At 41.3% G+C, this 16,774-nt stretch overlaps 1 protein-coding gene across 8 annotated transcripts in view; it reads right to left on the minus strand.

The window, feature by feature from the left end:
• lepr (leptin receptor) overlaps positions 1–16,217 on the minus strand; it is a 75,732-nt gene extending 59,515 nt beyond the window's left edge. For 2 of the 8 annotated variants that reach the window (XM_060066825.1, XM_060066828.1), the window contains exons 1-2: positions 5,518–6,150; positions 1,068–1,319 (exon numbers count right to left, since the gene is read on the minus strand). In XM_060066825.1, coding sequence (XP_059922808.1) covers positions 1,068–1,319; positions 5,518–5,638 — 373 coding nt within the window. In that variant the 5' untranslated portion in view covers positions 5,639–6,150. The other 6 variants (XM_060066827.1, XM_060066826.1, XM_060066829.1 and 3 more) reach the window with 6 other exon arrangements.
• Positions 16,218–16,774: the final 557 nt, after the last annotated feature.

Below are 16,774 nucleotides of genomic sequence, written 5' to 3' on the forward strand. Positions count from 1 at the left end.
TCCAATATGGCCAAAGCTACTACAGGCTAACACCCAGGCTAATACAGGCTCACACCCAGGCTACTACAGGCTGTGACAGACTAACACCCCAGACTACTACAGGCTGCTACAGGCTAACACCGAGGTTAATAAAAGCTAACACCAAGGCTACTATAGGCTGCTACAAGCTGAAAGGCTCTTTATGGTTCGAGGTTGACACAACGCAAGGGGGTTTGAAGGTAATAACGAGAATGGACAATGACGACCAACTAGCAGCCTATCTTCTGGTTTTGTTGCACATTGTTTGAGTCGTATTCAGCTTTCAAGTTGCTGGAATCCATACCGTACCATAATCAAACTTCTAGGAGCAGAGCAATTGTAAAGTAATAGCATGCACAGACAAAGACCATCTAATTGTTCTCTCTTTACCATGGACATGCATAACGACACGTAAACCCGACGCAGAACCATAAAGGTTCACGACTACGTCGAAGCGACTGCGTGTTCATTGCGTTGTTGCGTGAACATGGAACCATAATCAGCCCTTAACAACCAAGCTAGATACATCTGAACTCTGTAGGCAGAAACACTGATTTACTTTGGGGTTTAATATTTTGGATTCCCTGCTCAGTGTTGTGTTGCTTGTTTTGTTCTTTTTTTTATTGTCATTCCACCTACATTGAAATGACTCATCATGTGTCACTCTGACGTTCATTGTTTGTTGGTTCTCAAGACCACAGATGGCGTCATCCAGATTGTGCATGTTAATGAGATACCTGATGACTCATTCGTCAAGGTTAATGTTTTTTAGAGCCCAGGTCTTGGCTTCAATTAGATAACTGAAATTTCAATCAACGAGCACTGCAAAACAGCGATGAAAAAGTGAACTTTTTAATATTCTAATAAAAATTCACCTTCATGAATGTTATCAATTAATTTTAGAAGCATTTTCTGTCAAATATGTTGAAATTCTCTTTACATATCGACAGCATCAGTTGATTAGCTACCTGTCTGTCTACCTTCCTGGCTACGTGCCCACACTCGGCCCATGCACTCATTAGTATCAACTTTATCTTATGGTTTCTTACCCCCAGTGGGCTGGTTGTTTTCTCCACGTTGTGACGTCTTCTTCAAACCTCTGTAGCGGCACCGCGGGGGCTGTGTTCTGTGCGATGGAGAGCCATGATATGGGGTGGCAACAGATGCCATGCCTGCAGTATTCCCCTCTGTATTGTGGTGAGCTGAGGGCAGACTGCAGCACAGCTCATCGTGCCAGGGCAGATCCACAGCTAACTCCCCATGGGGAGGCTGTCCACGTCCTGGTTCCAAACCCAAAGAACCTGGCTCACAGAGGTAATGGGGAAGTAGTCATTTCACCTGTCCCGGGCACTTTCGACATTCCCAACAAGCCTGTTGATGTGTGGTTTGTTGATTGTTGGTTCATCATATTCTGTGATAACCTCAGAAGATAAAGAAATTAAGGGTGCACTCACACTAGGCCATCTCGCCGTGGCCGTTATCACACCTAACCGTGCTCAAATGGCCCCATTGTTCTCTGGCCTGCACTCACACTAGGCCATCTGGCCGTGGCCGTTGGCTGACGCAACTGTGGCCTGGCCACGGTAGGCGCTTGTACATACGTCATCACGTCGTAAGTAACACGTCATCACCCAGCGTCTGCTGCATGGACCATAATAAAGTCTGCCGCCAGTCAGAGTTTTAACGACAAAGGAAAACAACAAAGAGAACACAGTTCGCACTTTGCTGAGTCTGTTGCTTATTTGGATATATGTTTACCGTTTACTGGGAAAGAAGGCTCGTCGTCTTTATTATGTCCGTGGTCGTCGCATGGACTATACGTCATCCAGCTCAGGTTGTGTAGCCGTGCGTGTGCTTGTGTCGGCTCATTAGCATCTGTACCGTAGCGGCCCGTACCGTAGCAGCACACCTCTCCCAAGTGGCCAAATTGGCCTGGCCTGGCCAGACTGGCCACACTCACACTGGCAGATTTGAGCACGGTTAGGTGTGAAAACGGCCACGGCCACGGCCAGATGGCCTAGTGTGAGTGCACCCTAACACTGGAAAACAACATTGTTCTGTAGAATAATTGCGTTCATATAAAAATAAATCGGGTATGTTTGAGCATTTTCTGTTCCCTTAAAGAGTGTAGCCATATTCATGGTCTTTCCAATGCAGTTTCCCCCCAACTGAAAAGGAGACTATCTCTCATTCTGTTTTTTCTCTCCTATTAAAAAGAGAAGGGAAACAGCTTATACAAGAGGTATCGGGGATCCTAAGATGACCAGGGTGCTTTGCTGTTCTCATATTGGCAGCAGAACTATGCAATGGGGAAATCTCTTCAATACTTATTCTCTAACACTGTGTCATTGACATAAGTTTGCTACACTATATCATTTGGTTGAGTCAACAAGATAGCCTAGCGGGAAGTTAAGTATATATCAGAGGTGGAAGGAACTCTGGTAGGTGGATGAGTAGCTTCCACAGAAAGTCAAGTATCAATGGGCAATAAACCAATCCATGTACAAAAACGCCAGCTTACATTACAGTATAATCCACAATAGCTGAAATAATAGCAGGCTTTCAAAGGCTGTAAAATAAATCCAGAAATTCAATAATGATTGTACATTCTAATTATATTGACACAATACCCGTTTTTCTTTATTAAACTCACACATTCCATATGTCTCACACAAATTTGCTCTTTAGTTTTAACTGTATGATGTATATTTTAAAACAAGATATATATACTTTTGAAAAGGTTCTTGGGGAAAAAGCTCAATCAAATATTTCCAGCAATCAATATATATTTGTGTTACTTTAGTTTTGTTGTGTTGCAAAAGGCAAACTGAATGGGCCAATTGCTCTGTCAGTTAGCATTGCTGCTCTTTAAAACCGAACTCCTTAAAACGGAGGTTTTGGAGTTTAACACGCAGCTGCGCACAAGGTTGAACGTGATTGCTGTGTAACGACTCGTACAGGATCAGCTGATACCTAGCTGACTCGGTTTAAACTGCTTGGAAACCGGAAATACTCAGATTTCTAGTATACCCCAGAGCAGATGCAGACTAAACTTCATGATGGATGCATTTTGTGCTATAATTACCAACAAAAACTTAATGGGAATGTAAAGTGAACTTTAACATAATAAAACTATAATAAATAAAAACGCTAATAATGTTGACATATATTATGAAATAGTCTAGGCTACTTTTTGTGGAAATCTGAGTCTGGAATCTGCCCTCACCTACGTCAATCAATTACTTCTCTTGGTGTGTGTATGCAAACTAGGCCCCGACCGATATTGATTTTTGAGTGCCGATGCCGATTATTTTCGATTTAAATTATGATTACGATTTAATCGGCCGATAAAAAAAATAAAAAAAGGCTATAAAACGTAGTTTTTGATACCTTAAATATACTTTAAACACTTTTGACGAATATGTGAATTGAATGCAGAACCTTTGAGTGTTTTAGAATACATTTACAGTAAAAAATTAGTGTAATGTTTAGGTTTGTCATGTTTAGATGTGGTTGATAGGGTTTACATGTTTAAATGTGGTCGATAGTGTTTAAATATGGTCGCTAGTGTTTACATGTGGTCGATAGTGTTTAAATGTGGTCGATAGTGTGTAAATGTGGGCGAGAGTGTTTAAATGTGGTCGATAGTGTTTAAATGTGGTCGATAGGGTTTACATGTTTAAATGTGGTCGATAGTGTTTAATTGTGGTCGATAGTGTTTAATTGTGGTCGATAGGGTTTACATGTTTAAATGTGGTCGATAGTGTTTATATATGGTCGATAGGGTTTACATGTGGTCGATAGGGTTTACATGTGGTCCATAGTGTTTAAATGTGGTCCATAGTGTTTAAATGTGGGCGATAGTGTTTAAATGGGCGATAGTGTTTAAATGTGGTCGATAGGGTTTACGTGTGGTCCATAGTGTTTAAATGTGGGTGATAGTGTTTAAATGTGGGCGATAGTGTTTACATGTGGTCGATAGGGTTTACATGTGGTCCATAGTGTTTAAATATGGTCGATAGTGTTTAAATGTGGTCGATAGTGTTTACATGTGGTCGATATTGTTTAAATGTGATCGACAGTGTTTAAATATGGTCGATAGTGTTTAAATATGTTCTTTTCCCTCACTCTCCACCTCATCCCTAACTCTCCACCTCAAGCTGGTGTGTAGTGAGCGTTCTGGCACCGATTGGCTGCCGTGCATCACCCAAGTGGGTGCTACATATTGGTGGTGGTTAGTGAGGTCCCCACTTCACTTTAGGCGTCTTTGAGTGTTATTAATTATTATTATTCTTCATGTTTAACCTCTGTTTTCCTTTTATTCCTAGTCTGTTTTACATAGTTTTGAATGATGACTATATGCTCTGTAAGGTGACCTTGGGTGTCTTGAAAGGCGCCTCTAAATTAAATGTATTATTATTATTATTATTAATGTAAAATGTAAAATATATTACTAACTCCCAATGTGCTGCACTCGTGAGCAGTGACTAACACGTGCGTGCTGAGCAGTATGGTCTCACCGTTAGAGTCTACAGTATAACAAATTAACATGGCCTGGGACCTAAAGAAAAACAGGCACAACATGCTCAAACAACGCGTCTTGTGTACATTGGTGAGGTGAGCGCGCAGCTGCCTGAGCGAGCATGCTTTCATGTTGTACGGTAAAATTCAATCTCCTCTTTTTTACTCCAGCTAAAGTTGTTAGTAAGCAAGGCGAGTAGGAGCGCAATCTGCAGGATACTAAGCGCAATAACATTTAAATTATTATAGATTATTTTCAAAAAGGCTATAATCGGCCGATTAAATCGGCAGGCCGATGAATCGGTCGGGCCCTAATGCAAACGTGATTACTTAATTAATTGAAGACAAACTAGTAGGCCTATGCGAGTAATTTGGGTAATGTCATGCCTTTCAATTCTCGGAGAAGGAGAGGACCATTGTAGTTAAGCATTGACCTTTTTATGTTTCGTTGAATGGTACGATCCTCTGTGCGTTCATTTATTTTTTTTACATACAAGCAATCAAGTTTTAGTTGGGCACTTTAAGCAACTTCTATATTGTAGCCTGTATTGTACTGAAGGCCTACCTGGTGTAATAAGTGTAAATGTATCATACCTATTAATAATAATTCATAAAACTAATTCTGTGTGTGTGTGTCGGTTATGATGGAGCCTTGTTACATCCTGCAAACTGGTTTAGTCTCCTCTAAAACCATGTCAGTTTCGAGATAAGACTAACACGCACAAAATACGCCCGCTAGTGTCTGATGGTAATTTCTCTGAAGACACAGCAATTGAGATCAAGGTAAAACACAGCTGCAGGTTAAACCATAAGTACATATGACACAGCAATGGAGCTTAAGACGTCACGTGACTTCTTGAGTTTAAAACCGTGTTAAACTCTAAAAAGTGTCTAAGCTAGCGACAGAGCAATTGCCCCGATGTGGTTAAAGTGAATCTGTTGTGAGCTGCTCAGGTTGAGTTTGGACGCAAAACATACCATGAAAGATCAGCAAAACGGACACCAGGAATCCCAGCATGTTGAAACGAGTAGTACCACTGTAACGGTAGGTTACAGAAGAGATCATAATGAGGATGAATAAGAGAAGACAGTTGATCATATTGCGCGTTTTGGGATCATTTTACAAAAATCAATGTTCCTACTTAGCAGTGATTTGCAACACAGCGTTTCAGATCGAAAAACCAAGGTCAAAAACAGAAAGGGTGTTATCAATCTTCTGTAAATGATAGTTAAAGGATCAAGAAGTACACCATATAATTACTACTGCTTGCAGTCTGCGCCCAATATGGTCCAGGCTACTACAGGCTGTTACAGGCCAACAACCAGGCTAATAAAGGCTAACACCCAAGCTACTACAGGCTGATCAGTGGCAGGTGTGACAGGGTCACATAATACTTCTTTAATGCAGAGTGATGGTGAAAATTTAAGGCATACACACACACACATATATACAGACACACACACACTCACATACATTAATATTACAATAACAGATTGTCTCGCTTATTCATGCTACAATGTGTTACCAGCGTGCTAAGCATGTCATGAGATGTATAAAATCATAATTCCGGCTTCCTGTGCCAAATTGAACCTTATTTGCATTAGGATCCAGTTAAGTACTTACACTGTGTGTGTGTTCACCGTCCAGTGAGCATGGCCTTAGCTTTAACTATGATGATGCCCTAGTTGAAAAAGGGTTGGCGAGAGAGAGCAGAATGGAAAGCTTTTAGATAGACTCTCTGTGTAGTGATATACACTACAGGTCACATCCAATGCACCAAGCCTAAATGAACCCTACCAGAAGAGATGCTTTATGATATACTAATGAGGAACGTTGGTTTCTAATTAGGACAAAGGTGCAGTTGAGCGCTGCAGCACTCACTACCAGACCTGGGGCTATTATTGTTTTGGAATGAAACACTCAATGATAATAGATATGATGTGGGCTGCAGCTTCAACAGCTTGCGTCGAAAAATACCTACACGCTCCCATCCATTTGCTCTTTATCGCTTTCTTCAAATGCTTACGACTGGTATCATGGCTGAAAAACCAAAGACGAATCTCATACATCCTAGCAAAGATGAAATCTAACACTCTAACACACACTTTTTTCCCAAAGTGAAGGCTGCAGCCTTGCTAGAACACTTCCTTGCTTGTCGCGTCCTATGGAGATGAGGCTAGAGTGCTGCCTAGTGTTTGTAGCGTTTAGAGTTTGGAACGACTTGCTAGTGTGGAAGCGCTTCCGCTTTTTAAATATTGCTCTGGTGTTAAATATTTTAATTGTTGAACTTGTTACTAGCATTTTTTCATTTATTTATTACGGCTCACGGCCATAGCACATGGCATGGAGCACAAAATTCAACTTAAATCATTACAGACCAAAACAATGGTGCACGGCAAGGGAAAAAACTAAAACATTACTTAAACAATGGCAGGACATTTCTCAGAAAGGCACCTGTTTTAGCAATAACCCCTGGATTATTTGACCTGAAAAGCAAAATCAGTTTGATCTTAGATGGAGAATAGACATAATATTTTGAAAGATATTTTTTTCTATAATACATTACGTTTACATTTTTACACTCAAAAAGCACATGATATTCGTCGCCAACACAATTGGAATCGCAGATGTTGCAAATTCTTTCGCTTCTTTCCAGCCCTTTGTATCTTCCAGTGACTTTAGGTATTCTGGTGTTATTCGTTCTAAAATTGCAGATAGCCTGTCTGGACTTTTGGTTTTCATACATCAGGTATTTTTCTAATTTAAACTCTTGTTTAAATTCTATGTACGTGTCACAGGAAGTCATGCTTGTAAGCTCGCTCTGCCACCTCTGGATGAATTGATCTTTTAACCTCTGCTCAACAATTTCTTTCAGCCAGTTAATGTTGTTGTACTTTTGTGTTATCCAGATGTATGACAACCCGCAGTCATCCAGTATCTGTTTCACCTGTGATACCCAGGGTGAAGCATATGCACCACTGCTATGTAAGCTGTGTAGCTGATTGTACATGATTTTACTAAGTTTACTTTCTTTACCTTCTAACAGCCTCCCCCAATATCCAATTATTCTTTTTTTAATTGTAACACAGAGTGGGTACCGTCCAAGATCTCCATACACCATATGACTGCAGGTTGTCATTTTAACTTTTAAGATGTACTTTAGAAATTTGAGATGTAGTTTTTCTAACTGATGTAGTTTTTCAACCCCCCACACTTCACATGCATACAACATAACTGGAGTAACCAACTTGTCAAAAAGGTCCAGAGTGACATCTACAGAAAGCTGAAGCTTTCTGCATTTGTTGAGTAAAGCAAACATTGCACGCAATGCTTGCTTATGCAGTTCCTCAATAGCAATTTTAAATGAGCCATTATAATTCATGATGACACCAAGATATCTGAAACAATGTACAGTCTCTAGTAGGGATGCAAATTATCGAGTAATTCATTAATCGATAGTTGTTTCATCTTATCGATCGATGATCGATTAATTGATAAGCGGCAATTCTTCTGAGAAGCTGAATTTCCTTCTGAATGTGACACATTTAGGTGGTAATTCAACGAAGTCGTTTAGTTGTACTTTAAAATATATATATATATTGTGCATTTGGCGTCTTTGTCGTCATTAACCAACTTAAAGTGGCTCCATACTGCACTCCGTTTTGCCCTCTTCATCGTGTCAGTAGCTGTGTTCGAAATCGTTCCCTATCATGGATGTAGTGCACTAAATAGGGTGCACGCCATTTTGTAGGGTGTTCGAATTCTCAGTGGTCCACTATATAGGGCACTATATAGTGGACTTAAAATAGGGTACATACGATGTTCCCTACATGTTACTCCCGTATACCACAATGCAATGCGGTTGTATTTTTCCAGGGGAGAAGAAGCTGAATAACCGCGAAAACAAATACATTTACATCCGGCTTGTGTTTAGAAATGTCAACAATTTATTTGGGATTTAACATAGAATATTTAACATTCAAAATTCATTTAAAAAAACTTGAACAAGGAAATGTAACATTCAACATCAATACAACCTCCAGCCCGTTTTTTTTAGATGATGTCGGCGCATCAATTCACACAAATACCCGGTGCATTTACTGAGGCAAATGACGTTTAGAAATGTTCAGCGTAGTGTCCGAATTCTCGTTCCCTATTCCCTATATAGTGTGCACTATATCATGTACACTATATAGGGAATAGGGAACGAGTTTTCGCGGTTATTCAGCTTCTTCTTCTCCCCTGGAAAAATACAACCGCATTGCATTGTGGTATACGGAGGTAACATGTAGGGAACATCGTATGTACCCTATTTTAAGTCCACTATATAGTGCCCTATATAGTGGACCACTGAGAATTTCGAACACCCTACAAAATGCCGTGCACCCTATTTAGTGCACTACATCCATGATAGGGAACGATTTCGAACACAGCTCAAGTGTCCCGCTTTTCGTTTGTCTTGTCCTGCTTCTTCGCTTGTGTTCCCGCGTGTGCGTCAAGTACGTCTGGCGTCAAGCGCGCCCTCACGTGGACGGTTGGGGAATTACGGGTTAAAAATGCGATTAATTGCAAGTAATTTATTTTAATCGAGTAATCTCTTATCGACAATTAATCGATAATCGATTAATTGTTTGCATCCCTAGTCTCTAGACTTTGACCGTTGCACACAAACTGTAGTGTACTAGTATCCGCTCTCCTAAAACCTCACAGAAGTCACACACATGATTTATAGCTTTCTGTAACCCTCTCTTAGTTGTAGACATGATAATAGTATCGTCAGCGTACATCAGTGCCATTAGTTGTATATAATTGTCTAACACAGCATCATCAAAAGTAATGGGCTCACAACCTTTTTGTAATAGATAATCCTCTAAGTCATTAATGAAGAGGGCAAACAGCAGTGGTGATAAGTTTTCACCCTGCCTGACTCCTGTTAAACTTGCAAAAAACTCAGATTTAGCTCCATTAACATATACGCATGATTTTATATTTTTATACATGTTGATAACTAAATTAAGGAATTTACCTTCGATACCTATTTTTAAGAGCTTATGCCAGAGTGCATCTCTCCAGACTGTATCAAATGCCTTACTATAATCAATGAAACAGCAAAATAAACTTTTCTTTTTAAAGCGGTACAAATCAATGATTTGTTTCAGTGTTTCCCGCAGGATTTTTTTCAGCAGCGGTTGTGTGGTCCCCGATCCCTCTAGGGGGGTCCGGGGGCATGCCCCCCCTGCCTAATTTTTTTTGTACCCTTTACATTGGAATGCATGAATCTGGTGCACTTTGAGAGGAGAATATGCACTTAAATCCTATTCAAACAGTCCTGTGTATTACTGTAGATGGGATTATTGGTGTTGTAACTTTGCCTTTTGTGTCTTCATTCACAGATTTTTATGTAGTAATATTTAAACAAAAAATGCCACAACGCAAATATAATTTGCACAATTTATTTACAGATTTTTGCCTAATGCTTAAACACTAAACATGGTTGCTATGCCCAAAGCATAACTGTTTGTTCAAGACACTTTGTTCAAAAATGAAATCTCCTGCAACAATGGGCAAAACACATCTTTTTTAATTATAAACCTAACTAAAATTTGAAAAGAACACAGACTCACACACATGAAAAATAAAAAATAAAGCTAATTGAATACCATTCAGTGTGAGCCTTGACCTCAGGTGAGCTCAGCTCCTTTGTGAGACAGTGAGAGTCAGGGGAAGAGGACAAGAGAGTGATGATAAGCTTGTTATTGCTTAAAACACTTCTTCTTAGTCTTGGGAGTCAAAAGGTGATGAGAAAATTATAAAATAAATATAAGTTATACATAATAGAAACTATTCATGATCTTTTAAGAAGTCCTTAGGTTTTTTCCCTGCATTTATGCTAATGACCACATGCTTACAGGCGATTAGCATAAATCTCTAACTAAAATACGCGATGAAAACGGATTTTATATGGCAATAAAGAACAACAACGGATCTAACAGTATGGATTCATTTTTCAAAGTTCCCGAAAATACCTAGGCTATAAATTCCTGACTGGATATAAGCTCCTGTAAAGGCTATGAGTGATCCCAAAAAGAGCGACAACACGCACACACGCACATAGGCCTACACACACACACACAATACTAGAGGAAAAACGGCACGGAGGTTGCGGTTTATAGATACAATAAAATGATTGGGCTCAGAGGGTTTTTAACACTGGTGGTCATGTAGCGACACATTTTAGCAACTTACTTTCTCTCTCTCTCTCTCTCTCTGTCTGTCTCTCTCTCTCTCTCTCTCTGTCTGTCTCTCTCATTCCTTCTTTCTTCGATCTTCCGCTTCACTCGCTACTGCTAGAATCAATGTAACTTTGCAACCGTGTAGGGTAGCCTACTGCAAACAACTGCCACACTCGCTGGGTATTTTTCTTCTTTGATGTTGGTTACGTGACGATGTGCCGCGTGCTGCGCAATTGACGTTACGCGCTGTACATTTTCTAAAAGGAGCTACGTATAAAAAAAATAAAAAAAAATTAGGAGAAGGATTTTTATTCCAGCGGCGGAGAAAATTCAGCAGCGGCGTCGCGCCGCTGCTGAATTTTGCTTCGAATAGCCTCATTAATTTCCTGTTCAGTGAAACACACATTCAGAACAATACTGTCTATTATTTGTCCGTCACTTTCAAGTTCTTGGAGCTCATCTATTGGTATACCCCCATCAGATAAGTTTTCAAAGTGGTCATGGAATTCTTCTGCTGTGATTGGACAAACGCTTTTGATTTTGCTAGAATCATTCAGCTTCTTCCAGTACAGCTTTGGATTCTCAGATTTCATGCTCATTAACTCGTCACTGACAGTAGCGACAGTAGTTTGTTTAAACACCACCTACTTACATATTAAATCAAATCAATCCAAAATAAATATAGCCAATCATTACGTTGCAAAAACGTTTAAAAGAAATCTCACTATTTTTAAATATCCCGCTCAGCGTGTGAACGCAAAGGATTGTGGGTATTTTGGCTCGTTGAGGATCTATTTTTGCATCCCTGAAAAATCTCGGGATTCTCAAAAATAAAGGACGCGAAAAGGACACAAATTTCCGAGTGTCCTCAACATTGGTACAGTGCTTGTCGGCGTTCTATGACGTAGCGTCCTTAACAGGGCAGCCGTTTAGCATATTCCTTCACAATGGGAAACAGCCCAGGCTACTATAGGCTGCTACAGGCTGAAGGGCTCTTTATGGTACCACGTTTACGCAATGAGAGGGGGTTACAGACCCGTTACATCCTTGCGGACCCTCTTCACGATCTCTGAAATGGGCTGCTATATGTGTGAGCCAACCAACACTATGGCAGGCCGTTTTAAATTTGAATTAACAGAATTAATACAGCATACAAATTGAATTCTGCCGAGTAAGCTAAGATCATCATTTAAAAGATATTAATGTTTTTGGCCTACTCAGAATTCGCAGAAGCACAAATTTTGCTGCTGGCACGATATGTAGTGCAATTTCTTAAAGGTCGCATGGCTTGAAAATGTCACTTCATGAGGTTTTCTAACATTAACACGAGTTCCTCTAGCCTGCCTATGGTCCCCCAGTAGCTAGCGACTGTGTGAGCGCCACGTGTGTGTGTGTGTGTCGAAATATACACACACTGTAATGCAAGTGTAGTATACTTCTTTGATATTTGGATAACCATTCTGCTGTTGGTGTTATGGCGCATAACATGCAACATAAGGTGCGTAAAGCTACAATTCGGTGAAAAGACTGCGTCGGGCCTCTCTAGTAGGGGTTATCTCGGCCATGTTTGAGAAGGAATTGGGGAAAGGAACTTTGGCTTTGACTCCCTGAAGTCCAGATTGAACCGCGACATGGAGGAGAAAGTGATTGTTGCCCGGGATTGTTGCCCGTGATTGTCTCCCGCCTGAGCTCCGCTGCCAGGTGGTGGCGGTGGAGCCCCATGGCAGTGCCGGGCGGCAGCAGTGGAGCCCCGCGGCGGTGGTGCTCCAACGCCGGTGTCCCGGCAGTGGGGCTCCGGCGGGAGACAATCGCGGGCAACAATCCCTTTCTCCTCCATGTCGCTGCTCAGATTGACGTGGAAGTGGAAGAACCAGAGTCGTCGGAGAACCCGACGCAGTCGTTTGAGGTTCATAATATCATCCGGAGGCGCACACAGCTTTTGGACGTGAAATATATATTATTTTATATAGATTTCTATTTATTATATTATATTATTTAGATATAGAGCTCCAGGACTCCCGCAGGAGCACCCAGAGTGTTCTAGAATATTTACGGCCAAAATATGTGTGCGCCTCCGGATGATATTATGAATTGGAGCCATTGTGATACATCCACTGTAAACGCTAGCGCATAGTACCGTGGCCGCAAAGCTGCTCAGGGCCACACCCCCACCCTCCACCTTGACCCACCTCTAAAAAACGGCACGGTTGTGGAAAGCTCATTGTGGGACTGGCTCGTAGTGCAGGGCTCCAGACTAACTTTTTTCTTGGGTGCACCCAAATTTTTAATTTGGGTGCACCAGCACTTATTTATGGTGCACCCAAGTTTTGAGTTGTTGAGGGGGGGGGGGGGGGCGTTGGACCGTGCCTGCCTTGCGCTGAGTTGTTGACAGGGGGGGGGGGGGGGGGGCAACCGGGCAGCTGCACCGGTTGCACCGTCGATATTTACGCCATTGATTAATAATATTTTGACCATTAAATAAATGCCTTAAATAAATGCCGAATCTGTATCTCTCATAAAGAATATCGTCAGACAATGCCAAGGGATCGGTTCTGTCCCGAAAAACCCTCTGTCTCCGGAGAGACGCCTGTACGATAAGTGCGCCAAGGTCCATGGGAACACCCACAAATTGTGACGCCATTATCGGAGGAGGGGCTAGGAAGCTGCGCACGCCGATATAAGTAGCCGATCTCCGGGTAGACTCGCTGAAAAGCTGCTCCCGACCAGGTTTGGTTGCGAGCGTAGTCACCAATGGTGATACAGCGACGCTTAAAGAGATCGACTTTCATGGTACAGCTAACCCAGGCTTTCAGCTCAACATACCTCGCTAACCCTCTAATCGAGCTTCGTAGTACAGGCCCCTGGATTGGGCTTCGCGGGTTTGTTTACCGGCGTTGCTATTGTTACCGGTCTTGCGTGTTCCAACGGTTTATTAGGTATCTAATAAATCGCTGTCTAATCAATACTTCATTCACTGCCTCTTCCGTGGTTATTACAATATTATGAATAGACTGCTCTGTAAAAAAATTAAATAATAATAATTATACCAGATCGATTTTCAGTCGCACTACCCCGAATTCTAGGCGCATGTGCGCCCAAATTAGGCGCACTCTGGAGCCCTGTAGTGGCTGTAATTCTGCACTAAGGCTGAATTGCTTGAACGTTTTCAAATACTGTATTAGGGGCCCACTCACACCTATATAACAACATCCATAAAGTAGCATGCCATAGGACCTTTAAATACTGCAATTCTGTTAATATTGCGATATGCCAATTTTATCATTGTGTGGATTAATGTATGTGTTTAACGTTGTGGTGAGTTCTACAGGATGGGCCGAACAGAAGAGAATTCTAATAGTATATTCTAATTGCCTATAAAATCGGAGGTATCTGGTCTACATTTTAATTGTTATTTGTTTTAACCATCTTTTGGTCAACATGACGATATCGCAATACGTCAACCAGTACGTGTATGTATCTTACGTATGTGTATATAAGATAATTAATTATATAAGATAATTAATGTGTATATAAGAATAATTTTCCCTCCCGTCCTTTGTAAGAATTTTAATCTACAAAGTGAAGCCTTGACCATCAAAGCTAAAACTCCTTCCCATACAACAACCCCTATGTCTCTAAAAACCGACGAAAAGTTTGTGAAACTATTTACTTTGTCTTTCCACCTGAGAACCACCCCTTTAATTTTCCTATTCATAGACTTCAATGCCTCTATGTCGAACCATGAATCTGTTAATTATGCTATTTTTTCACCACAATGCCATACTTTAAAGAACGATTATTTTTAAGATGTTCATCTCTGCCGACCCAAGCCCTTTGAACATAATATTTATTGTCTTGATTATTTTGCTCTGAATGCCTCCCTGTTTTGTCTTATTATTTTTTAGTTCCTAAACATCTAATGATTTTCTAAAGTTAGAAATCGTAAGTTTTTTATGTTCTTTTGAGCATTGCCCAACAGCAAGAGCAGAAGACAGGGGGTAATCCTGTTGCATCTTAACACATCTATTAAATCAGTGTTTCAAAACATTTCAGTGAGTGAGTTAGAGAGAGAGAATGTAAGTGAGTGAGTGAGTGAGTGAGTGGGCGTCCATGAATAACAACGCATTTCTCTGGAAAGTGTACCACAGAAATCAAAACAGCCAAATCAAATTAATAAATTATGTAAAATCAATATCTTCTTTGTATCACGTCTGACATAGTAGACAAACAAATACCATTTCACAACGATCTTACAAATATTAGGCTACACTACCAATACCTATTTAAACTATTATTTAGATGGAATTATGCATCTACACTGCAGTCATCATTTGCCTGAAAAATGTTGGACTGGAAACTGACATGCATTGCTCTTGCCCACCGTCCCCTCGTAATCTCTGAAAAGAAAATAGGTTATTCATCCAATTAAACTGGTTTGGCTCTGCTCTTGTTCTTCCAAAAACATGTAGCCGTGTTTTGCCTCCACGTTATGCCCCAAGAGGAACCGCTGAACAAGGCCAACAATTCATGCGGTGCTGACTCACACTTTCTATCCTTCCCAAACTACACGTCAACGCGTAAAGGCTTGCCGATATGGACACTTTTGGAAATGCTGAGAAAGAAGCATGAAGCGGCGGTGCTTCCGGATGGGTAGGCCTACAGTTAGGGTTAGATGATTAGAAGCAATTCAACACACAAGCATCGTCCCCGTCCCGTCCCCCTTAGCCCCGTGGATTTACCTAAATGCGCGAAGTGTAGACATGCTGAAGGCGCGAATATTTGGCACAAGGACTCTTCCAAACTCTTCACGTTCACATTGTTGAGTTTCCATGTGTCATATAACAGAAAAGTACATTGACAGCCATGCATACGAATATAAGAACTGTAAGGTGCTGTCGTGTCACATAAAGTATCTACTATATCTATGACTAGCTGAGAAGCATACAGGTCACACCTGCCCGAGAAGAACTTCAATCATGCCGTCGTCAGAGTGGTAGATAAATCTCACTGGAGTACTTTTTTCATCCGGTATTATTTTAAATAGTTATTTCTTACTGTGCAATAAAGGTTTTCAATGTGGAAGAGCTCGCTGCTATCCGGAGTGTCACGTGGGCCACATCAAAGTGCAGTCACAAGAGACAGGACATCGAGTGGACTTCAGGAAGGTTGTCTCTCGATCCTGGTCTGGTTCCGTCTGTCCACTTCGACTAGCTCTCCTTGTAACGCTTTAATCCTTTTTGTAGTTTAGGGAGATGTGTTCCCAAATAAAGTACGGCGCGTTTCACCGTAAAAAACAGTGGTGCGCTCGGAGTCGCATTTTTTCTGCTCGCCTGTACGAGGAGAGAGGAGACAGGATCATCTGTAAGAATTAACTGTCTTCTGAAGACAGCGGGGCTTGGCGGAGTATCCACGACGTGACATCAACTAAACCACGCCCCCCCCCCCCCGCTCTCCTGTATAGGCGCGTTCACTCTCCTGGGGATAACGAGACGGCTCGCCAGTGATGACGCTCACGCTTACGCGTGTTCCCGACAGCGATCGTTCATGTGCACTTGGGAAACAGCCGGTTGGGAATCTAAAAGTTCTTCACAGCAGGGTTTTTTATCCGGTAAAACAGAAGGATCAGTTTCAAGTTTGCATGCCTTTATTTCCTTGATGCCTATAACCTTTGTTTTGCTTTTATTTATGAGAAGCACATACAGTATTGTCACTGTATGGCATTCCATACAGTGGCAATACTGTATGTGCTTCTTGAGTAAACCGTTCTTGTTACGCCATGTTCATGCGCGTCACTAGTAAACCACACGTCACCAACTGGGCAAAATTTGGCCCGAGTTGCCGAACCGAAGTAGATTCATAACAGCGTCATGAGGTGTCGTTCACGCAAACTTTCTGACGTTGCGAAAAAATGTTATCCCCATAATTTCCAGCGATCTGAAAGCACCATATAAGCAGCAAGGTGAGTGATGTCATTCAGTGACGTCATACCTTTCAACAAAAT

The sequence above is a fragment of the Gadus macrocephalus genome, chromosome 12, assembly GCF_031168955.1.
Source record: "Gadus macrocephalus chromosome 12, ASM3116895v1".
In the NCBI taxonomy this organism is placed as follows: Eukaryota; Metazoa; Chordata; class Actinopteri; order Gadiformes; family Gadidae; genus Gadus; species Gadus macrocephalus.